The sequence below is a fragment of the Calypte anna genome, chromosome 1 (genome assembly GCF_003957555.1).
Source record: "Calypte anna isolate BGI_N300 chromosome 1, bCalAnn1_v1.p, whole genome shotgun sequence".
NCBI lineage: Eukaryota > Metazoa > Chordata > Aves > Apodiformes > Trochilidae > Calypte > Calypte anna.
In genome coordinates, this window is record NC_044244.1 from 95,028,625 (window position 1) to 95,054,775 (window position 26,151).

Genomic DNA, 26,151 nt, shown 5'->3' on the forward strand with positions numbered 1-26,151 from the left:
TACTCCTCTTTTTATTCTTTTGATGAAAAATACTTTCCAGCTTGAGTTTCATCTTAATACCTCAGAAATCCTTTGTTTCTTCATTCTGGTTCTACTTTTAAACCAGTTCATTGTGATACTGAATATTTCTCCAAGAATACACCCAATATACTCTTCCAAGCCTAACACTTTTTTCTGTAGGCCTAATTTTATTTGGTTGTTTAATTCCATAATTATTTTTATTTTTATTTTTATTTCTTTTATACTATTTGAACTCTTCAGGTGCCTTATAAAATTTCCTATGGTCTTTAGGTGTTTTATTGTTTTTATTTTTATCGGTATCCAACTAATTTGCTAATTTCTCTAAGGGAACAACTTCATCAGATTAAGTGGTAGACCTTGGGGTTAATTTTCTTCAAGAAATTCAAATCACATTGTCTTCAGGAACAGATTTTTTTCCTTCATTTTTCCCCTTGATATTTAAAACTGACCACAAGTTTCCTTACACTTGCTAGGCCCTGGCAATATTTTGATGTGGCAGTACTTGTGGGCTGAGATCTTAAATTCAAAATTGCATGCTTTCTGAACAATCAGACTAATACCATAGAAATGGCTGCACTTTAATTAGCTGTGTGCATGATATATTATCCCATATGTTCACAATTTTTAGGTCAAGGCTGCCAGTTTCCATTCTACAGCAGCTTTTATTCACACACCAGTGGGATACAGTCAGTAAGCCTTTTAGCCCAGTCTGAAATATAAAAAGAAAAAGAGGGTGGGGGGAAAAAGTGTTGCAGATTTGTGTTTTTCTTCCACTGGAGCCGTGGGCTCCATTTTCCATACACAAAATGTTAGCAGTGAAAAAAGAATATAAAAATCTTGTGCTTATACCCTCCGCCTACTTGATACAAAATTAAGATTTAAAATATTGCATGCTTTCTAAGGGGCTGTTGATTTTCTCCACTCTTTCTCTTGGCCATCTGCCTCTGCTACTTCTTCAGTAAGAAAGTGGGACTACTGCAGATGTGCTAATTCTAATGGGCTTTCATAACAGTGAAAAATAAGTGCCTTCAGCCACCTGGTTTGTATAGTGTCCTTTTTATAACCTCACCTTCTGGTTCTCCATTTTGCCCAGATCTCTTCCACATTTGTTATATACTCTATATAATTTCAAACTTTTGGTGATTGAGTTCATCCCCCCTCCAATTTTATCTTTTGCTGAATCTGACAAGCTTCCCAAACAACAGATTGGGCATTTCTACTCCTTTATACTTTCTCAGATCTTTAGATGTTTCTGCAGGCAATTACTCCCATGAAAGGCAAAATTTGCTGAACTGCTTTATTTCTGCTTTCCATCAGTTGTGAATGCAGAAACACAAAATGGAGGAAGAGAAAAGAGGTTGCCATATTTCCAAACTTTTAAAGCCAGACCATCACTTAGGAATGATCAGGGAATGGAAGAATACAGGCATGCTGATGTGTACCATAAACAAAAAAGGTAAACCTCATTTAGATACACTTAGGAGGTCAGGGAATAGGTACTGACTTCATGTTTTTTCAGATTTATTCTGAAAGAGACCTGGATAGTTGAATGAATTTTTAGAAGTTAAAATAAAAAGTGTTTAGTGTTTTAGAACTTTTTTAGTAGTCAGCTATTAACCACACTTTTTACATCTATTTTAAAGGCTGAGGCTTAAAACATCTTAAGTTCAAAGAAAATACTGTAACTTCTATGTCTCACAAGTAGCTTTCATAAAAAGTGCACTTTAAAATCTGTCTGTAGAAAACAATGGTATGTATGGCTACATACATAGCATTGTATGGATACAATGCAGAGTAAAGAATTGTGTTTTGCCAGTTTATAAATAATTTCTATTTATTTAAAATTTTAAGCAGGAAAAATAAGTCCTCTGTGGAAGTGTAGCATCTCTTTCAAAAAGAGTCTCGAGACTAAAAAGGAAGAAGGATAGGAGTAAGCCAGTATAGCAGCAGAAAAAAAACCAAAACCCCAAAACAAACAAAAAAATCCACCAACCAAAAAAACCCCCAAAATTGCCACATTAAAATCTCTGATGTCTTAAATTTCACCTTACTTTCTGGGGAATGGAGGCCTTGCAGAAGTGACTGCCACAATCAGCTGACATTAGCTCAAGGACAAAGCAATAGGTAATACTTTGCAGAGAATATTTGTGGGTCATCCTTAACCACAGAGTAGATAAGGTGTTTTCCAATTTCCATAAAGAAGAAAAGATACTGCTTTTGTATCAGAAGTTTTGTATTGAAGGCTTGCTACGGACAGATTGCACAAGAATGAGATGACTGCCACTTAATAGCTCTCACAGGCATTTGGTAAGATATCCCTAATGACATATCCATAATTAAGGGCAAGTGACAGATTTGCTTTTAGGAGACCGTGCAAGACAGTGAAGGGGGAAGGGATATCTTCTCCATAAGGTGCTTCTTCCTTACTGCTGCAGGCAGAGGGAGAAGGCAGAGTTGGTGAAGCTGCCACCTCATCTGGAGAATAAAAAGCCAGGAGAGCTCAAGCTTCAGACTGACAGCCAGGTAATCTCACACAGGGAAAGAAGAGAGGTCCTCTCAAGACTACAGCAACATTCTTCCAATCAGAGGAATGGGTAAAAGGTGAAGCAGTGTTGCCCCAAAAGCTCCTTTTTTATACCCCAGAGCTGGAAGTACTTTGGATCATCACTGAAGCACACTGGTAATATAAGCCCTTCTCCTGCTCTGTCTGGGATCAGTGCCATATATTGATGTGCAAATTAGAAAGATATATTCCTTTCCTTTCAGCCTCATAAGATAAGACCTACAGTCTCAGATAAGAGTGAGGAGGAGAGCAAAAGGAGAGGAGAAACTATATACAGATAAGTGAGCAATCGGTATACCTTGTTTAAATATTTTATTGCTGTTTCTAGGGGCTTTTCCTTTTCTGTCAAAGTGCAGTTGAGATGATGATAAATGTCATGTAAGAATTTCATTCCCATGAAAAATTGTTGATTGAACACAGAAATTTGAATGCCTTGGTTTCACTATAATTCTGGCTCTATAGGTTTCTAATTATGCAGTCTGTGTTCAGACAGCTAAATCTTTGGGCTTTATATACTGCTGTTTACAACTTATTGATTCCTTCTTAACCTTTAAGAGCTATTGAGAAATTAGTAGTTATTCTTTTTCATCAGCTGTAAGTAAAGCATACCTAAGAACAAAGAACGATGGAAACTGCAGTGGATTAAATAGACAATATCTGAAAAAAAACTTATTTCAAAGACATGCAAATGTCAGCAGTATTAAGATAATATGGTGCTCAAGTGGATGCATCAGAATGGCTGCTGAAAATTACTGAGATTAACCAGGAACTATGCTACTAATGTTAATGAAGTACTGCTGGGGATAAAAGAGCAGCAGAAAGCATAATGATAGGATGCGCACACCTTAGTTACTTTGCATTGCATACAATAGAGGAAAATAACATCTCAACTAGCGTGTCTTCAGATCCATTTATAACATTGTGTTTCTTCACACAAGTTTACAAGCATACTGCATCTCCAGCTGGGAAACAAAAGCTGGGGAAAATACTGATTTATCACAATTAACAGAAAACTAGCAGAAAGAGATTCACCACCACTTATTTAAAATGTTTTTCATTTTCATACAGCAGGCTTAAAAAAAGTACATTTTCTGAAACTAGTTTGGCTCACATAGGCTCTACTGAAATGCCAGAGTTAAAATGGTGGAGACTGCCAGAATGAGGAGATGTAACTACCTTCACACCAGATTTTCAGTTCCTTCTTCTCTTTTTTGTTAATTGACATTCGGTCTGTAAGTGACATCCCCACCGCCAGCTGAAGCCTGAAGAGTATATCATGCTACTAATGAGAAGAGATTATTATGAGCTTTTTTTGCCTTTGATGAGTCAGGATTTTAGACTGCTTAGACATTTCAGCCTCAGACACTGATGGATATTCATGTGCCTAACTTGCACTGTTTTCAATAGGAACTCAGGCCCAACATTCATGAGAAAATCTTTTACTGTTACTACAGTAAGCTTAGATAAGAAACGCCAGCTGCATTTTTTGAGCTAAGGTCAAATGCTTGCTGGCATAAGATTTAAAGAGGAAAATGAAGAGTGGCTGTTTTGCTTCTACTTTTTTCATTAAGTCAATAGTCTAAAATATCACCCACAGCTACTTGGTTGTCCAAATATTACTTGTTTAAAATCATTTGCTGTTGATGTAAGACAAAGTCAAGGAGAAGCCCCAGGCTAAAATTCCTTCATGCATTTGAGGTGCAGTGACAACATTCAGAGAGCTGATAAAAGTATCGGTGCTGCAACTGGAATGACAAGTGCAGACTACACAAAGTTTTCAGTACCAATCCTCATTAATCAAGGCATGCACCTTTCAACTTTCAGTGCATGTAGGAACATCATGAAGCTCAGCATATGTAGCAGAATATTCTCTCTTCAGCAGATAACTTTAATAACTAGCCATAACAACTTTATAAGACCTTTAGTTGAATTATACATTCTCCTCAATCAGTAAGTGAATATTTTTGGGTTCTATAACAGTTTTAGGAGCATCAAAGGAATGGAAATATACCATACAATTTTTGTACCTCAGTTATATTTTTTCACCAGTGTCGAAAAAGCTGATGTTGAAGCACATTGTATGAGTTCATAATAAATAATAAAATGCTTCATGCTTTCAAGATAATATAGTGAAATCTTAATAACAATACACTGGAAATTTATTGTTGTTTATATTTCAGAGCTAAGTTTCATACCATAGACTGTGTCAGTTTCTTTTACATCTAAAAATAATTTATGAAACAGTAATACAATAAAGGAAAAAAAGAGACAGACATTATTTGGTTTCAAGAGTTTGCTTTTCTTCTCCCAAATGTATCATTATCTCCAGACAGAGGGGAGTGCTTTAGTTCACACAAACTTCTCTCTCACAGAAAATTATTCATTAGTACCTTCATGCTAATAATTTTAGCACTGTAAGGAGGTATCCTCAAGCTCTCAATGGGATCCAGCTCCATTAGCATCTAGTTCTAGCAAGTCTATGTTCGATGTTTAACAGCATAGAAACATCTGTCCTGGATCAGACTAAAGTTCAGCTAGCCCAGTGCCTTTTCACCAGTATCAGTGATAAGCAGATGTCTAGGGAACACGTCAAGCACAGGTGTTGCCTCCCCAAGCACACCTCTGACCTAAAATTATCTCAGGAACCTCTGACACCAAGCACAGTTCAAAAATATTTTGTAAGCTTTAAACATTTTTCATTCCATAAATTTATGTATTTTTCTTTTAAATTAACCTTGAATTTTTGCCATCTGCTATATCCATTGATAACAAATTCCCAAAGTTTATCAGTCACTGTATGAAAAATAAACCTCTTTGCTTTGCAACAAACATGTTTCTAACTAGCTTAATTTAACCTTAAAGATTTCTGTTTGAAGAGGGAATAAACCATCAGTTCCTAACAAATATCTCTTTGCTGTTTACAGTTTTGGAAACAGCTGTAATACTTCCCCTCGATATCAAATAGGCTACCACAAGGCATATTTGCTGTGCCCTTGAAGTAACTCTAATATGTTTATAAAATAGGATGCTCCTTTTGCAAGAGGGATTCCCCCCAGAAAGTTTGTTTTCATTCAGAGTTCTGTTATTTTTAGTTTTTTTTTTTTTTTTTTTTTTTTTCTATTTGTAAAGCCCAAATGTCACTTCTACAGACTTGCACATTCTGGGATCTCTCCTGAAGCCCTGTTATCCCAAGTTAGCAAGGTGGTTTTAAGCATGAAGTTTCCTGTCACTGTTCATAATTCATCAATCTCATCCTTGAATTCCCTTCAAATGCTAGGGTGAAACCATCTGGTCCTGCTGGCTTGTTACTGCTCATTTTGCCCATTTGTTCCACAGCCTCATCTACAGTCCATTTAAAAATATATCTTGCTGGTGAGCACCTCAGAAAAAAGAGAATCAATTTCCAATATACCCAGTTTCTTCCACAATAAGTACAGATTTAGCAAATTCATCTCTCTCCCCCTTATACTTTGATCCCGTTGATCTTAGAAATGTACTGGCACACTTCCTAATATATTTCAAGAAAGATTAGCTATTACTCTCAGTTCCCTTTGGTGGGAAAACAAATTTTCAAGCTTTTCAAATCATGGCTTCTCCAGTTTTATCTTGCTTTCTCTCCTTCTTAGTCTATCGGTTTTTCCTTCTGTTGACCCTGTGGTTCTAAACTTTTTTTTTTTTATTTTTCTAAAATAGTCTTCAGGCTACCTGGAAAGATTTAATTCTTTTAGCTGCCCCTTTTAGTTTCTTTTTACAAGATTCTTCATTTTTATGTAGTTCCTTTTTTTTGATGTTGACTTCCATTTAACTGTCTAGAGTTCGGGTTTTTTGCCTCTAGGTGCAAACTGCAAGTAAATACATTTTAAGGAATGAACTGAATGTAGATGGTGCTGAGTGCTCCCTCAGACTATCACTCCCCAGGACAAACTGACTCCATTTGGAGCATCCTAGAAACTGCACTATGAGGCAGGAAGATAGGCTAGAGCTGTTTGAGAGCAGTACAAAGTAAAAAACCAAAACAAAACTAAGCAAACCAACAAAATTACAGTTAAATAGCAATAATAAGTGGAAACACTGAAGTTCCACTTGTATCCCTCCTATCATTATCCCCAAGAAGCCCCACTCCATTGTGCCCCATCACCCTGCCCAGCTCTGGGGTGAGCCCTGCTGCCCACAGAGCTGCTGTGGCTCCTTCTCCCACTGTGGGGATATCACAGGCCACTGTAATAGCACTCCTTAGTCCTTGCTGAAATCTTTATAGTCTCACCTTAAAAGTGACCACTATAGTACTTCTAAGCAGCAATAAAACAAAGCAATGATGACAACCAACCACGTAAGGAAAACTGCCATGTTTGACGAACTGGATCCCTATTGCTCAGTTAATCAAAGAAAACTTGTGCACACACATGCCTGTGCAGCAGCCTTCAGCAAGGATTTAGCTGCTTGTCCCCAAGATCACTGAGAGGCTATATAGGCTATAGGTGGCCCAGTGCTGGCAGGGGCAGCAGGGACCCTGCAGGGAGTGACCAGAGCTGCCCCATGCCAGACACAGCTGGTTCCAGCCAGCTCCAGCTGGGCCCACACAGGAGCTGGTTTCATTTTTTGTCTTTGTTTTTCACCATCCAACTCTATTTTAACTTCCTATAAAATAAATGAGTTTTCCCCAAGCCAAGTCTGTCTTGCCTGTGACAATAACTGGTAAGCAATTTCCCCATCCTTATATTGATTCATTTTCTGCTGTGGAGCGTGAGTGTGAGGGTCCAAGGGGGCATCTGGAAGCAAGCCATGGTCATCCCACCACAGATGGTCATGTTTCAGCTCCTGCTAAACATAAACAGGTCCTTTACTAGGAAGTAGACATTTTTTCTATTTTCCAATGTGTAAACTCATAAATACTTTCATCTTGTTTGTATTAGTTTGATAATTAATAACCTGTGCTGTTCTTTCTTTGTACAAGACTGTTCCCTCAGGCCTCTGCTTCATGATGAACAAAACCAGGTATGCATATGAAATGATGAAATTTTCTATTTAGAGCCCCACCAGCCAAAATACAGTAGACTCATCATGCTCTCCTAGTTAGAGCATTCCCTGACAAGGTCATTCACTATTAAGAGCTCTGGCATGGCTGTTCAGTCTCTCAGCTACTTATAGCAGGTTCTTAAATGAGGGACAAAACATCAGCTATAAGAGTTTCTTGGCAGTTCTCTTCTCCTTGCAGTTCTGCACCCTTCCAGCCAGACATTTCTGCCTTCCTGTGCAAGACTACAAATCAGGCTCAATTTTTATTCAGGTCTTATAATACATAGTTTGGAAACAGTTTACAGTGGTACTTTAAATACTGAACCTTGAACCTGGAAATTTAATTTAAACTGGCCAAATTTAGGTCTGAGAAATCTCTGAAATTTTCCTTGCAATAGAAAGACAAAGACTATCAAAAACAAACAGTGAATAATTTGTATTTTACACTAATAGGAAATGGTGTTGTTACTCATTCTCTTACCTTTTTTCTACCAAGCCTGTCAGAACCACAATCCCACTTGCCTTGACACCTACCTTACTATTTGTTCTGGAGCTATGCTCACACACCATAGTGCTGCTTACATTTTCACACCTAAAAAAGTTGTTTGGATATTTTTTCCAACCTTTGTTTTCTGTCCCTTAGCAGGTGGCTTAATTGTCACAAAGGTGCTTGTGTGGAGAGAAATGCATTTCCTTCCATCCATACAAATACCATATATTTTACAAATAAGCCAACTATTTGGCATATTTGTCAAAATATGTGTCAGCACAACTGAGAACAATGCAATGCTGTGAAATTCAGTGGGTTTGTGAGCAATGCCTATTTAGTGGCAAGATAAAATCTCTTTCCTGTGCAGTGGAACAATTTAATCACCTTTCAAAACAGTGCTCTTGGGTTGTCCTGTAGCAAAGAGAACTGCTGCCTATATGGACTATGAGTCCCAGTTTTGTGAGCAAAGGAGAATTCCCAATATAGTCTTAGAAAACTGTGTAAGCAAGTACTGGATGTACTGAATGGGTGTCTCTGATGCAAGTGCAGTAGGAGTTCTAGGGCTCTATTAGGTAGGAATGGTGTGGCTATAGGCTTCAGTACTCACATTAAAAAAAAAAACAAAAAAACCACCAAACTAAAACACAACTCACTTGTGGCTGCATCTTTCACATATGAGACAGCCACTCCCAAATTACGCCAAAAGACCTGACTGTAATGTTATCCTCCCATAGTCACCCCATTTACTCCCTTTTAAAATTTGCAGACTGCCTGAGAATTTGTAACTCTGAATAAAGACAATCAGGCAGAAGGCTACAGCTGAGTTTATCAATTAAACCCTTTCTTCCAGTGTGAATTTTCTGCACCTCATTTCCACATTAATTGTACATAAGCCTCACCTTTGCAATGACTGGTAAACAGGACAAGACGTAGCAATTTTAAAAAAGGTTCTACTAAGCTTGAGTTCTGAATGTCAAGAGCATGAGGTCATAGTAAATGTACAGAGCTGATGTATAGAAATGTGACAGAAACCTACTTCTCCCTGTTTTCAGTGCTTTAAAAGTAGGAACACAAAGATAACAGTAATTTAAGGAAAAATATATCTTCCATAGTCCCAGAAAGCTAGGGAAGTATAAAAAATACAAGTAATTTTTGTATTGAAAATAATGAACTGAAAAAGGTGAAGTAACAGTGGAGAAAGAAACAATACAAAGTATTCTCAACTGAGGAAAAGTAGTTATTCCAAAATCAGTGTTCAGCTTCACATAGAGATGTTATGTCTTCAGAACAGGAGGTGAAGGGTTTTGAATGAAAGAATATCAAATACAAAGAAGAAATTAGAGCAACTGTTATGAAATCCTAATTTGATTCTAAGCTGCCCTCCTTAGGCTGTTCTTTAAACACACACTTCTTTAGAAGGATGGTGTTTTACCCTGCTATCTTACAGCCCACACGTGTTCTCAGGGTACTATGCCACTATAAATGTGGGATAAAAACGCAGGTAAGAAATGAGTTGGTGTTCTCCATGACACTGAGTGTTCCAGAACACATCTGCTATAAAGGGATAACATTTTGTTTCTCTAGTTGTGTATTCTGTAGTTGTGTAACAGAGGAAATACCATGATCATGAATTGCACTGAAGGAGTTATACCACTGTGTCTTCTTGTGTTCTGCTGCTAATGGCTGATTCAAGACTGCTGTAATTTTACCTGTGAGTGTAGCTCTTACCTATAGAAACTGAAGTATGTAAAAGACTGAGTATCATATCCTCTCCCAAAACTTTTTTCTCATAACTACCAGTCCAGTATTCAATTATAATTACCCATGCTGTATTTCAATTTTATCATTTATTCTATTCCATAAGCCTTTTTATTTTAGAATGTGTTCCCACCTGAGAGCAAGGAAAAGAATTATTTCAAAAGACATACACATACAAAATGGATTTAATGGGCGCTAAAAATGCCGCATCTAGTTCTTTTTCATGCTGTACTTTCTGCACCATTTTATGTGTAAACACTGTAGAAAAAGGACACTTTAAAAAAGAGGAAAAGCAATTATTGAATTGAGTCTATTAGGCAATGTGCTCACTTTACAGAACACTAAGGGGAAATACTTAAGCACTGCAGGAAGCTTTATTGCAAAGTGTAATTTTCAGAGAGGCACTAATGCTCTCACCTGCTTCTTTTTGTGCTTCAATTTATAACACCAATTTCCTTATTCCTTGCAAAATATTGGGGGGAAAAAAAAAAAAAAAAAAAAAAAGAACAACATAGAATGTCCCAGATTCAAAAAGCAGATAAAATCTTCCAGGTGACTGGGATGTTTAACACAAATCAAAAGTTAATCTATTAAATATACATGCTGTATCTCAACAAAAATGTTACCTGCCTCTTAATATGTTACTTGTTATATCACAGAATAATTCTATAGTGGGGGTGTAATGTCAATGAAATATTGGTGTAGAAGGTTACAAGCTGAATATTTACATAATCCTTTAAAATAATTGGTTTTCTCTACCAAAAACAAACTACCTGTCTGGAAAGTTTCAAGAGGCAGATTTTTTTCTACAATTCATATGACAGTCTTCATAAGATATTAGAACATGTTACTAAAAATGAGCCTCATTTGACATAGCATATAACAGATGTCTATTAAATCAAAGCAGGAGATATCATTAGGATGATTTTCTTCACAATGACAATAATTTAAAGATTAGTCAACTATTCAAAGAAAGCAAGTACAGCAATGATGTTAAAATTCTGGCAAACATTGCCAAGTTTGGCTTCAATAGAGACTTGGGTGGGCATTAATGACTATGAGCTAGAATTGTTTTAAAAATAAACCAAGCATAGAATTTAGATACTGAAAAGGTCCCCCAGTATTAACATTTCTGTATAATCCAATCTAAAAAATAGAGTCACAAGCTACATGATCAGTCTATGTTGCACATGACATATTTTCTCCTTATCTTCCTGACTGAAAGAGCTTGAAATGAAATGTTTAATATTGATAAGCTTTCTTTACATGTAAGCTCCTGCCTATTTGGGTGGAGAATTTAGATGCTTAACTTAACAAACCTGCTTGATTATAAGAAATTTCTGCATGGTTGATAATAACTATGGTGCAAAGAGTGATTAACATCAGAGGTTCACACTTCACACAGAAAAGAAAAGAGAGAGAGCCTAAATAGGATAAAAATACAAAGATGAAAAAGTATTTTTTTAAAAAAAGACATAGAAGCAGGAGTTGGTTCTATAGAACTGCTGAACCAGCCAAATGCAAATAATAACAACTTTGACTGAACAATACAGGAATGGGAGCACCTGTGAGCTCCTCTTAGAGTGAATCTCCAGTGGCAAGGAACACAGGGCTGAGAACTATGAGTAGAGGCTCTCACCTTTGTCCAAATATACATCAACAGTTACAGTACTTTGTCCTATATACATAAGGATTTAGTAAAAAAATACATTTTCACAATTTTTCCAGAGCCATGTGTGACATGTGCTCCAGGAAACAACTGTACAATCATAAATCTGATAAACAGAACAGTGAATGCTAGTTCTGGGATCAAGGCATTGGAAGCCACAGAGACTCCCAGTTTGGTAAATGTATAACAACACTGAGACAAAATTCAAACACATCCACTTCTCTGCTAAGAGAGGGATTTTCCAGATCTAAACATAGTGGAACTCTAGTATCTAACTGTCCTGATTTCTTTTCGCCTGCTTGATTTCCGTTGAAGGTAGTTCCTTTCAGAGAAACCTGGAGATAGACTTTTAGACTTCAGGATCTCTTATGAACAAAAATGTATGAAGTCTGTGGGAGAAATGCTTTGATACCACCTTTGTATTTTGCTAGAATAATAGCTCATCCTGGATAGCGAAAAATTGATGCAATTTTCCCAATAATTAATATTTATTGATATTGCCTGAGCATTCAGCTTGGGCTGAATTCATTCCACAATGCTTTTCCACATTCAGTGTGACAATTCATACAGGTGGAGCTGATAGGCTACTAGGTATTCATGGCACAAACCAGGTACTATTCCGCAGTGAATAAAAGTTACGCAGAAAATGATATCTTTTCTTACAGAACCTTCATCTCATCTGCTAAAGAAGCTGGGAAGCATATCATGTCACTGTAGGAAAGAAAGAATTGTACATGGACAAAAAGCTGGCTGTTAGACTAATGATTCAGAATCTAAACCTGCCATTATGTTGTAGTTTCAAAGCAATATTGGCAAACTACTTACACGAAAATGTTAACAGCTGAATGTCAAGTGGGTTTCTGCAATTTTCTCCACTAGTTTCTGATTTCATGCTCTTGATCATAGATTTGTAGATGTGCTGAGAACTCTTTGTTCCAATTCAAACAAGTGATGAGCTATCTCAAAATATGATGCTAAGTCATGTGAAATACTCTTGCTAGAATGGGGACTGTGTTCAGTGTTAGACATTTATGTGTTCTATTAGTCAATTTTCATTTTAGATTTTTTTTTTTCAATTCTCAGCTGTAAATTTAAGGCAAAGGAATATCCTAATTGTCCACAGGTGTGATAAAAATATGCAGTTTAATATTTGTCAGGTTCTCAGATAGTAGAAGGAAGAAACATATGAACATCTAGGAAGAAATTATTTCAATTCTCTGTTCTGGGGATATGCATCATATAAGACCTGAGTCATACAGATCATTCATAGCTGCCATTCACAATTACTATTCCACTTAAGGAGTCGTGAATTCCCTTCAAAGGTTATATCCTGCCCATAATGCCACAGTTTTCGGGAAGCAGAGTAATATGATGGTTCTCATCATATAATAAAAATCATGAAAAACAATTTAACCTTTTATTATTTCTCAAAATACCTTCCTTAGGTTCAAAAGTCTTTCCACTTTGAATTAGTTTGGACTAAGGTACCTATGCATCAGGGCAGATTTAAGTTTGATACCAGGAGAAACTTCTTTACAGAAAGGGTTGGTAAGCACTGGAAAAGGCTCCTCAGAGTGGTGGTTGAGTCACCATCCCTGAATGTGTTTAAAAAACATATGGATGTATCGTTTGATGACATGGTTTAGTGGTGGGTCATCAGGAATAGGGTTATAGGGTTCGAATGAGGTTTGACTCGATGATTTGGAAGGCCTTTTCCAGCCTAAGCAATACTATGATTCTTTCTATGATTCCATTCTGAGGAAGAGTTTTTCTAGTCTTTTCTTTACAATACATTTTATTCTTGAACCTATGACAAAATTATAAATTTAAGTTTCTATAATTCTCCAACTACCAAACATGTGAAAACTCCAAAGAAATTACAGGAACTGTAGACAAAAGAGGACTGTACGTTGTGCACCTTGACTTCAGCAAGCCTTCAGTCATTGTCTTCAATGGTATTCTTTGTATCGAGGCTGGGATGTTACCCTTGCCCTGGATGTGTGTACTACTAAATGGGTGAAAAACTAGCTAGACCATTAATGAGGCTGAAGGCACTAGTACTTGGTTCCAGTCAGACTTCTTCAGGAATCTGTCCTGGTTCCTGTTCTGTTTAATAACAAAGATCTTGCTGAGGTTGTGGAATGTGCTGCCGTTGAGGAGGCTGTTTACACCAAACTTTGGTCATCCCAAGTATACTTGAGGGGAAGGCCATTATTCACAAGGACCTCTCCAGGCTGGAGAAAAGGGCCTAGAGAGGCAGGAAAATACAGCAATGGCAGATGAAAAATTCAGCATCTAAGCTAAGAAGGGGAACCTGGCTGACAAGAGGTTAAACATGAGCCAGTATGAATCCAGCCTCTGCTGCTTTCAGGTGACTGATTCCTAGTTAACTCTCTTTAATAAGTTTTCTCTTTCCACCTAGAGCCCTGACAGGTCCTTCTCAAATGAGAACAATGAGTCACTGGGGTCACTGACAGAATTATGTTATTTATTTCTCTGTTATCATTGCTATAGTTCCATCAGCCTTTGCAAAATGTTTGTCTCACTCAAGGGAATCTTCATCTTCCAGAAATAGATACTACAAAAGATAGAATTTTCGGTGGTGATACCATGCAGATAGTGTACAATAGTTTATAGTGCAAGTTTGATTATTTGGTGTGCTGTCATTATTAAAACTAATCAATTTTTCTGATGTTAAAATATTTATTCAACTATATATTACTGAGTACATACATTAGTGTTTATAACTGATTATGCTTTTATCCATAACTTTTTCATGACCTTAAGAACAATGTTATTCTTATGAAATATCCATATATGACTGTTCTCCTGAAAAAAAATCTACCCTATGTATTTCAAACAAGGCCAAATATTCACTTTATATTAGTCAAATAACTATACTATAATTCCCCTGAGCTCCATGAAATGGAAAGACATTTCTCTAAAGCACACAGGAGACAGCCAACTCTCTCTTTGTTTCCTATGCCCTAATTATTCCATTATATTTTGACATCCTTTCTGCTGAAATGACACTGACTTAAAAAGCCCCATATCTCATGCATGCTTTGGTGAGAGCACTGACTACAAATATTAAATATTGAACCTTTCATTATGGAGCAGTTTTTAAGTTCACTTTTGGGTTACTCTTGAGTCAATAGACTATATTGTTAACACACAATAGTTGCTACAACTTGCAATTAGAAAACATTGGCCTTTCAAATCTTCTGTAAGCACAGAGGACTGTAAACGATCATTTTGTTCTTTGACTTTTATTTTTTTTTTACAGCTCTCTTGTTTATTTTAAAATACCTAACTACTGTCAAGGCAATTTGAATTCAGAAAAGTCTAGACAAGACACGTGGGCTTATAAAAAGGATGTCTATAATTTCGGAAGCTTGATTACGTTTCTTTCTTTGTAAAACCTGGGTAAAACAATACTATGGTCAAAAAGAAATAAATTAAAAAGAGCCATTGACACCTTACAGACATATTAGGCAAGTTCATTTACAAGAAATGTTATAGCCTGACAACTGCCTAGGCATCCAGCCAAAAATATTGGAAAAGACAAAATAACTCTTCAGGATTAAAAAGACAAGAGAATAATTTCAATTTGGTTTGAAACTATACAGGAATATCTCTAGAAGTGAAATGTTGCTGAATAGGATTGTGAACTAAAGAGTGTCTTGACTAAGTTATACACAGAAATGTCTAAATACTTTTATACTTAGAACATACAAAAACCCAAACCCTGAACATCAATATTATTAAAATTGTCAATAAGGAGAGCAAACCATCTACTGAGTCTTGTATAAGAAAACACTCAGCTGGCACAAACATACCTACTAAGTTTTTTCCAAAAGAAAAGTCTTAAATTTGGTTTACTGTGACATTGGTCAATCACAAAACGATCCTCATACATGTTACCTCAAGGTTCCTTAAACTCTTGCAGATAATAGGGTATGTTTCTCCAGGGAGTTTAAAAACAATCTCTGTGGTAAACTGGAAAATACATTTCCTCTTCTTACTTTACAAAAATTTTAATTGAAAATGCTATATCTTTATGCATACAGTATTACAAATACCAGCCTTCCACACTTGTTTATAATTCATGCCCCAAGTACTACACAAGTTGGATCAGAAACTGATTATATCTAGAGGTCTATATCCAGATTTTTTTTAGAGACTATTCCGTGCTATATCCTAGGCAATAAACTTAGCCTGAATTTTACATGAAAGCCAGAGATAGGCCTTTTGGAAGGCAAATTATGAAGAAGTCTCCTCCCCTCACCATCTTATTCCTCCCATTCTGGCTCAACACTGTGGTCACCATGTATTCCTATCATGTGGGATTGATGTCAGGACAGATGTCCTAGAAATTTCCCAGGGGCAAACCCAAGGACTGCTGGCAGTCTATAATGTTCTGTGACACTTCATTAATCCCTCACATAGACTGCGTCTGCAAAATCATCACAGAACAGGCATGAAACCTGGCCTGATCTTTTTATTGGTGTCACCACACTTGTATAGCAGCAATACATGCATACCCAGAAGAAAAGGTTGTGCCTCCAAAGTAATTCCCCCAGTATCAACAAATGCAGGATGATGACCAGAGTCAGAGCTATGCTCACAATGATGAGCAGAGGGATAAAACAAGGCACTTGCAGAATTTGTGCATCCCATCTTACACCCTCTCATTCTGCCTCACTGGATCATTCAAAATGGCTCAGCCACATTTCTATCTTCCTCTACATCCCCTTTCTTACTTCTCCCCTCCTCCCCCCCCCCCCCCTCACAGCTTTTTCTTCCCCCTTAGCCCACTCTCAGGACTACTTTTCCAACTTTGCTATCTCTGCACCAAGACCAGAAATGTGAGGTGACATGAACCCATTCATAGCAACTCTCAACCAATCAATGGGCTAATTCCAGCCCATCTCACATATTAAAACAATCGATGCTGCACACATGAAAGTGTCTGAGGCCATTTTTTCTCTGCCAAAAGTCATGCCCTTTGACTGATCAAGCCAAATCTTATAACCTATGATACGAAAATTTAGCAGGGCCTTAGATCTCCAGTTTTAAGATCTAGTAAAGAGTAATTTCTCATCTCTCTTCTGTATCTGTGGAGGATGGTCTTTCAGCAGGAAATGCAAAGGGCAGTTGATTTTCCAGTGGTGTTGGTCTAAACAAGGCAACTTCCCCATTCTATCTGCACGACACTAAGTTGGTAGGGATTTTCTTTAGGACTGAAACATGGAATCTGGTCTTCCATACTGTACATGGCTTAAGGGACAGAAACCCTGCAAAGACTGGCTTGGTGATGAAGCATAAGATAGGGCAAGTTCACTGAAATTTTAGCCTCATTGCACTCTTCCCTTTTGGGAAAGAATTACTCTGCAGCAGCTATCAGTATCATGAATGTCACCACAATCACAAACTGGCTTCATTCTTTTTCCATTTTCATCTCAAATGTAATTTTGAAGCTTCTGAAAATTGCTCTGGGATAAAGGAGAAATGTACCTGTAAGTATTCATTTGCTGGTATAGCCACTGCTGCCTACGGGAAACAGGAGATTGTTGTAACTGTGACATAAAGTTGACAGTGTATAGAAATTAACCCATGTTGTGTAAATGGCTATGAAGGAGCATGGCTGGCTCCGAGCTCTCCATGAAGCCCACAGTTCATCGCTTATCATCTGACACTGAGGTATTTGGGCTCTGTTGACCTCTCCAATTTCTCTCTCTGCCAGCCAGAAGGTAATCATAACGTAGGTTGGGAGCATAACATTACTCTTTCTCATGCGAAGCAATTCCAAACTGCTTCCAGAAGGATGCCTATTTATTACTGGCTCTGTGCCGTGAAAGAATGACCTAATGATGCTGGCAGTTCTCATGGCATAGACAATTAGAGGTGCATTATTTTGCAAGTACTTGTGCCCCTAAGGCTACCGCATACTGGTGCCCTGACTTGATAATTCCATGGTGTGGAGTTTTTATTTGGCTGCCCTTTCAAAAGCACATGCAAGGTTTGCATTTGAATCCGTTATGAATGTAACTGAGTTTTCTTTTAAAAAATAAATAAATCAGTAAACACCTCAATTGAACTTATATTTAATTATTACATTTTAGCTAGTGTCTCCTAACGGTAACATTTGAAGTATACCCACAATAGTACACATACCACAAAAGAAATATTGTGTATGACAAGATAAGCCATAACATTTGTATAGTTTTTTTACCACCTTCAGAAATTATTAACAAATACAGGGGTCTAGAGGAAAACGGAATACTTGAGAGGACTGCCTCTTTTTTTTTTTAGAGTTTAACAAGTTTGTCATGTAGTTATTTCCTATAGAAAAAGAACAAGATGCATCTGACCAAAATTAAAAATGGATATAAAATTCAATGTAAATTTCTAAATTTAGACATCAGTTTTTGCTATCCCAAAATATAGGGGTAGATATTGATAATACAAAAACTCTGGAGTATGCTTTGACACTGGAAGCAAAAGCCCTTTTCAAATGTCATGCAGAACCTCTAGTTCATGATGCCAGCTTTCCTGTCCCTGTTTTTCCCCTAACACTAAGAAGAATACTGTTTTTTTCACAATGAGAGCAATCAGCCATTGGAATAATCTTCTAGGGAAGTATTGGGTTCCCCAACATTGGACATCTCTAAGATTTAGCTGGACAGGGTGCTGGGCCATTTTGTCTGGATGGCACTTTTGCCATGAAAAGTTGGACCAGATGATTTTTGAGGTCCCTTCCAACCTGTTATTCTGTGATACCCTATCATATCCTATATCTGACTGAACTAACTGTCAAAAGTCCCTGTAGTTAGTGGAGCGAAAGTAGCAGAGGTATGATCTGGCTCTTTCTTCTGTAATCGTCTTATGTAGAACAGACCAGTTATGTCACAGTAGTGCCTAAATCTCTCCATTAAATTCCCAAGTGAGTGGCTTAGGTGTAAATATCCACTGTGCAGGTTTTTTAAGACAGATGAAATGGTTTCCACACACTCAGAAACTGAAAAGCACAGTGCCTCCTCATTGTAATACTCAGAGGTAGGTGAAATCATTGGAGGACTAGAAGCCCTAGTTGGTTTAATACAACTACTCCTCCTTCCTCCCCACATACCAATTACATCCATTATGTCAAATTATCCAGCTGTCTCACAAAACTAAAAAGAACAAAAAGAAGAAATCAACCCACAACCTTCAGACCTTATTATTTAAAGACCAAGGGCCAAACTATTTCCCCTAAAAAACAACAGGTAATTACAAATACATCATGACTGCCTTATTACTAATTTTTATCCCTGTGGTGAATGATAGACAAGTAGTGAAAATCAAGCACCTTGGGCTAGAATGCCTGAAGTCTGTATGACAAAGAGGGCACCTGGCATGTGACTGTTACCTGTTAAGTCACGAGGAAAACACTGGGATAGAGAAAAGCCTTAAGTATCACTTAGCCAACAGTGCACTGGGCAGTCCAAGCTGACCCTTCTCCTAAAATTAAGCACTTGCATATCTTCTGCTGAAATTGAAAATAATTGAGCAACAGACTCTATAACTCCCAATACCTAGGGGAATACTCAAGGGCTATTAGATGGATAATTCCTTCTGCAAGAAAATAATAAAAGTAAGAGATGGTTTATAACTGTTTTTTGTGAGTTATCTACAGAGGTATCTTCTGTAGAAACATGTATTACTTCAGAGGTACATAGGTACACAGAAGATGAAATGCATTGAGCACAACACAAGACTAATTGGATAGACTTCCAGTGTTCTGGTCTCAAGCCGGGTGCAAGTCTGATCTAGATATCAAGTTGCTCAGCCCAGTCAAGATCTGGACAAAGCAGTTGCTTTAAAATGGTACAGGCATATAATATGAAAAAGAAAAATACTTATGGAGTTTAAATGCTGCCATGCTAAACTCAGAAGAGCTTTTAAAAATAGAAATTCTGGAAGTCGATGCCTGACCTGACTGAAATTGGACTTCAGGTTCCTATAGCAAGCAGTTCAATGAAGTCACTAAAGTTAAACTAGTTAGAAATTCAGCTCTAAGTGATATGATTTTTGGTGTGTAATTTGCACCTTTTCTAGACCAAAAATGTTATTGCACTATCACTTGTAAGACCACTCTAAAGCTGTGTATCACCACGGCCTAAAACACTTTACATTAATCTTTTCAGCAGTAGGTAAATATTTTATAAAATTGATTCATGTTAACTTAATTTTAAGCAACTGGATTACTCTGTATCTTTAAGAGTACATATAGAACAGTTTAGCTGAGGAGACAGTGTTTTAAAGAGTGAAGCCTATTTAAACAGCAGATTCAGTGAAAGAGTTAATCTCTGCAGGTCTGTCTGTAAAAAGTACTGATGGCAGAGGTGTTAATTTCCAAGCAAAACAATTTATATTCGTAAAGCAGTCTACTTCTTTTCCAATTCTAGTTGAAACAGGCAGCCAACTTGCACATATCATTAAACTTCAAATTCCCCTGTAAATGACAGACAAAGCATCCAGAGAGTTCAATATTATCTTCTCTCAGGCTAGTTGACATAGAAGATTTTCATGAGACATTTTCTTCTATCATCAGTTCAGTGATGTAAACAGTGACTGATTAAGCCTGCACTCCTTGCAGGTTGATATACCTGACTGAAAAAAAAATAATCTCACAGCTGGAATTTTTCCGGAAAACTAAAACAAATGACAAAGTAAAAGATGAATCCTCTATAGACACTTCAATCCTCTATAACAGGCTTCAAGGGGCTTTCTATACCAGAGATTACTTTACACCCCAGGACGAGACAAAACCAGCAGATTTTTCCAGCTGAAGATTGCAATCACAGCAGAATAAGGAAAATAACAAAAACATATTACTTGTTAAATCACTTACACTGGTTTTCCTTTGGATTCACAAGTCAAAATTATAGATTGTCCTTCTTCAGGCCATGAATTGGAAGAAATGATTTTAACTAAAGGTGTATCTAGAAAGAAAAAGAATAGACATCTTGTTGATACACATAAAAAAGATTTATTATCTAAGAGCATATTCTTCTCTATTTAAAAAAGATTAAAAGAGATTATACTGTAGATTTAATTCCCATTTGGAGATGCTTTTATGTGGAGCCTTATGCAATTTCCATTGTCTTCAGGAAGGCAACAGAAATGACCAACGGAACTAAACTGGTAATGTTTATATGCCAAGGAACACAAATAGAAAGCAGATGTATACTCAGACTCAGAGAGTATAATTGTTTTCTTTCTGTATTCAGAACAAATACTCCATACAACTATTCCAAAGTCTGATATCCATCAACTAAATAAAAAATATTGAGCATGAATAACAAGTACTCTGTCCAGTTGTTTCTTAGTCTGATTATGGGCTGATATGATGGAATACTGCTCCTACAGGAATGAATGCAATACTATACATTTGAATAAGAACACATTTATTGCTGCAGAAGCTTGAAACTCATAAGAAATCTACAATGTTTTCTCAGGTAAAATACCTTGTTACAGGCATTTTACAGGATATTATTTCTGAAATACAATAATACTCCCCCTAAAATGGAACATTCTTTTTTTATTTTTAGACAAAATTTACAAAGAGAGCATTTTGAAATATCTGAAAAATCTGTCAGCTGCTGTAAAAAGGTAAAAATATTATTCCTATACATTGGAACTAAATGCATAGTTTTATTTGCAAAAAGATACACAATACAGCTACTGTTAATTCATGCAGAATAAAACATCTGTGCTAGACCTTTTCACTCTAAAAAACATCACCAGCTTGCTAGAAAGGATATGTTCTCATAATCAAAACATTTCGCATGAGCTGGAGGGGCACATCTCACAATTAAAAAAAAAAAAAAAGAAAAAAAAAAGGTCTATTCAAAACATGTTTTTTTTTCCTTAGGAAAAAAAAAAAAGAGTTCAAAGCCATAGAGAGAAGACCTTCCAGACTCAATAGGAAAGTATAAATCCTTGTTTCTTCCACAGTTTCACAATACAAAGAACATAGCATCCATCCATAGCAAAAAAAAATACTTTGATCTGAAATCTGGACTAAGATTTGTCTCATCCAATTTACAATTACTATTTTCAATAGCAAGGAGATAGCAGGGACTTCAGAGATAACCTACTATCGAGCAAATATGAAAGAGCATGACAATATGACCATGCAAAATCAAATGTAAAAAAATTATATGCTATAACAATATGATTTCTTATTGAGATGCTAATAGTCCTGTTGAACACTTAATGGCATATGAACAATTAAAAATGATGGAATCATTTTTCTAACATTAAGTCCTACTTTCGGTATATCATAATGTATCAGCATGGCACCATACAAGAAGAGGGAGAAATTTTGTGTGGACTTATCATAATTCCACTGAAAGCATTGCCAGCATAATTTAGCTTTCATAAATGCTGCACTTTACCTTACACCAGTAGCAAATATGTTCCACAAGTTCATATTTTTAAGAATCCTGCAAACCATTATGCAGGTGACTAATCCTTTGCAGGTCATTCCGGCATTTGCTTCACTTTTAGCACATGCTAAAGGCAATGACCTCAAGTGCCTTAATAAATCAGGGCATCAAGTACTTCTATGATTTCAGCAGTGCTATTGAAGATGAATAAATTACTCTCTTGACTATTGAACCAGAGGAACAAATGAGTATCAGATAGAAATACATGAAGAATTTAACTGAGAGAGGCAACTAATGCAATGAGATCAAGAGGTTTCGAGAGAAATATGAAACAGAGTTAAACTTTGACGGACGTAATCATGATAACCATAGGTGAAATTAAAGAAATTAAAAGCTCATCTATTGAGCATTACTGGCTTAAATATTTAAGAAATTATCAGCATTCTACGCATTGCTGCAAATGACCTGCATAATACAGAAGAGGGGACTTTCATTTTCATGGATCAATGAAGTGCTGTTTGCCCCATCTTAAAGTTTCCATTCCTACGTTATGTAATGCAATAAACAGCTCTCAGTTCTACACACTTCTAAACAGAGCATACTCTCACCAAATAGAAAAGGTCTTATATTCATATTTCTATCTCTAGTGCTCCATGAAAGAGTGTAGGAAATATATTCCCTTGTGGTTTTCCTTACCAGTTGGCTTGTACAGTGACTACTTGTTTCTTAAAAAGAGGAAACACAGGGATTAATTCAATATATAGTTTAGGGAAGCTTACAATTGACCTTTTTTATTTTTTATTAAGTCCTTTTTCAGAAATTATTTGATATTCTATTTTGTGTTCTTTATTCTCGGTGTTACTATTTCCACTTTATTTTCCTGCTGTGCTTGATGTCTCTCCTGAATTAAAGTGTACACACAATGGAAAACTTCTCAGACAAAACTTGTCATCCACTTTTGCATCCACATCAATATTTAAAATGAGAAGGAATCTTTAGAATAAACTAACTTAAACATGTTATTTTAACAAAGATAATAAAACCCGTCAGACTGGTATTTTTCTAGAACACAACATGGTTTCACCAAATACTACCTCCTACTAGGACTGTGCATTTTAGAAAAAACTGACAAGTATAAATGTACTCTTTCTACACTGTGAGCTTTAACCTGTCACCCTCAGAAATATCAATCATAACAACTGGAACATCATCTAATCGCCAGCAAACACCACCACTACTAGGAAACTAAATCCAAAGAAAGAAAAATATACTGAGAACAGTAATACAGTAGGGGAGGTTGATTTATTTTCAGATATCCTCACCAGCTTGTTAGAAGTAATGTAGATAGTGAAAAAAAATCTCTACTTTTACAAGCAAAACAAATAGAAGGAGTAGGATCAAGGATTTTTTTGTGGGTCAGATTTTCTTTTGCTCCTCCTTTGAAGTCAGTAGAAGTATATAAATTTACATCAGTTAAACTTTCAAGAACTTTAATAATTTGTGTCTTGTTTAGGATTTGGACAAGTAGTAATAAAATACTATTGATCAGTAATTTCAATCAGAATTGTTATGAATAAGGGACTAGTGATTAAATTTCTTTACAATACCTACAAATGTGCCACTAACCTAAGTTCCAAGGACACTATAGAGGAGAGAAATATCCAAAAAGAATAAGAGTTGGGAAAATATAATTTTCAAAAAAACCAACAGTGGTTGATGTGGCTGTAGGTAATAAAGCAAACCTTCACAGTAAAACACACTGGTTTCAAAACTCAGTGACTTATTTATTTACATGCAAGTCCAACAGTGCAAGAGCTGTTTGGTCTTTAGCTTGAATAATGAATTATGAGCTGAAATGGACTTTTGTCATCAATCTGAACTGAGACTCAAACCTGTCTACACATATATAGCAAGATGTCTTCACCCCCACATGCCAAGAATCTGCCCTTTTGCTGGAAATAACACCTAAGCAGAGGTTACAGATTAAAACTATGGCTTGTTTTTTTGTTTGGTTTTTTTTTTTTTTTTAATATATATATAACATTTCCTGTTTCAGCAGACTGAAAGCAAAAGTTCCACTGAGTAATTCTATTTCATCCATCTTTCTAGAATTTTGGTATATCTCATTACACAAGACCGGGGAAGTAATTTCAAAGCTTTGGGAAGATTTATCTATTTTGATAGAGCAATATCAGCTTTATTCAGCAACATACAAAATCAGTGAATGCATGTGGAAAATTGATTTCAGTTTATACCTGTAATTAATGTTATCTGATATATGAAGAAATTAAACACTTCAGCACATGATTTTTGTTGTACTTTTAGCTATAACTAGTGGCACTAGCTATAACTTGTGGAACAGCTTTGCTGATTGATTTAATCTCTTTGAAGCTATTTCCAGTTAAAGGTGGTTCTTGTCAGTCACCAGACCTCTGCTGTTAATCAAATCTTCAATGCTAAAAGGTGTGTGGGTTTTTTTCATATTCTCTTTCTATTTTTACATTGCTCAAAGTAAGAAAGATTCTATTATGTGTTTGTTATTTTCTTACCAAGCCCTTGTAATGTTACATTCAAAGATAAATTTCTTCATAGAAATGTCCTCACATAAATTTCCTCCCATAAAGTAATAACATGGAAGCTGCTGGAAGATTCCCAGTGATAAGTTATATTGAACTGTATGTGTTCACATTGAACCATGTGATAACCATGGTGTAAAAGTGGAAACTGAATTGATAGAAGTAAACAAATTTGCTTAAAGTTATAAAGCAGGTCACCAACAGAATAAGAAAATGAATCTCAACTAGATCCTTCTTAGTGCTGAGACTGTAAAGAAATTTGTCTTTTTTCTGGTCTGCTTTAGAAGCTCACGGACCCTTCAGTCCTTAACACACCAAATTACCAGAGCTTCTCTGGATAACTTTTCATGCTATTTCCAGCTACTGGTTGAGTAACCGTATTAGCATATGACCCCTATGCATCCTAGGGCACTAATCAACAAAACTTGTATGGAAATAACCATAATTCAGAAGAAACATGATTTTGTGAGTCAAAAGAATAACATTAGGATAAGGTTATGATTTCATTATGTTATCGTACAAAATAATCTCTCCCTAATGTAAGATCTTCAGTGAACTTGATTGCAATCCTAAAAACAAAAAATAAACCACCTCTTGGGGAGATGTCAGGGTGGGTGGAGTACATATGTCTTTTTGAAACTTTAAAGAATTTACTATTGGAAGTAGTAGACTCTTCAGGAGTAGAAACACCAGTGATCTCACAGTCGTTAGAATTCAACTAATGCTGGAAATGTATCTATCCAAAGATGCATGCCTCAGTCTTTCCTCTGGAGAACTGAGATATTTATATGTATGTTTATATGTAATATAAACAGTAGTTGGCACTAGACTTCTCTGCACATTTGGTTAAAAGGTAAGTCTTTATGTGGCTCAAAATTCAGCCTTCACTCAGATTCCAGTGAAATGAAGATTAACAGAAAAAGCCTTAGCAGTTCTCCTCTGCAGAAACTTACAAAGAATTATCATATCAGATTTAGAGATCAAAATCTGGGATTATAATTTTTCAAGTTCTCTGCTGAATTAGAGACATATATATTTTTAAAATAAATGCAATCACTTATTATGAAATTCAAAGCTAGCCCCCTCTAGCAGGGGGGGTTGGACTAGATGATCTTTCGAGGTCCCTTCCAACCCCTAGGATTCTATGATTCTATGAAAATATCTTCCAATAAGGCTAAAGATTCAGGAAGCAGAACGGAAGAACACCTTCCTTTTGCTTACAGAGATATTGTTATTAATCCCTGAAGAAGGGTCCTGTACTTCAGTATTCCGAATTTTAGAGGTCTTCTATCATTCCATGTCTTGGAAAACCATTTCTATACTCCCTTACATACAGGTCATTTTATTTTTATGAAGTGGTGATCAGCTCACTAAAACTAGTTCTTTAGACAAGTTATTAGAGTTTATGGAGGTATTTATGGAAAAAAGAGGTTTCTTACACAACTGTATTCACACTAAGTAGATCAGATGCAATAAAATACTTATTTGACAGTAATTCAGTGGTTAGAACACTCAACCCTTTGGAGTCTGTGGATCAAGGAGCTGTTGGCTGACCTCCCGTGCTACGGCAGTGGGCTACCAGGGTCCTAATGTTTGCTTTCCACTCAGGTTTTAACCAGGAT

General features: G+C 36.3%; 1 protein-coding gene across 1 annotated transcript in view; it reads right to left on the reverse strand.

The window, feature by feature from the left end:
- The window catches only part of CADM2 (cell adhesion molecule 2), a 605,838-nt gene that overhangs the window by 79,520 nt on the left and 500,167 nt on the right, over positions 1-26,151 (reverse strand). The window contains exon 7 of the mRNA XM_030466429.1: positions 20,414-20,504. Coding sequence (XP_030322289.1) covers positions 20,414-20,504 — 91 coding nt within the window. The remainder of the gene's footprint in view (positions 1-20,413; positions 20,505-26,151) is intronic.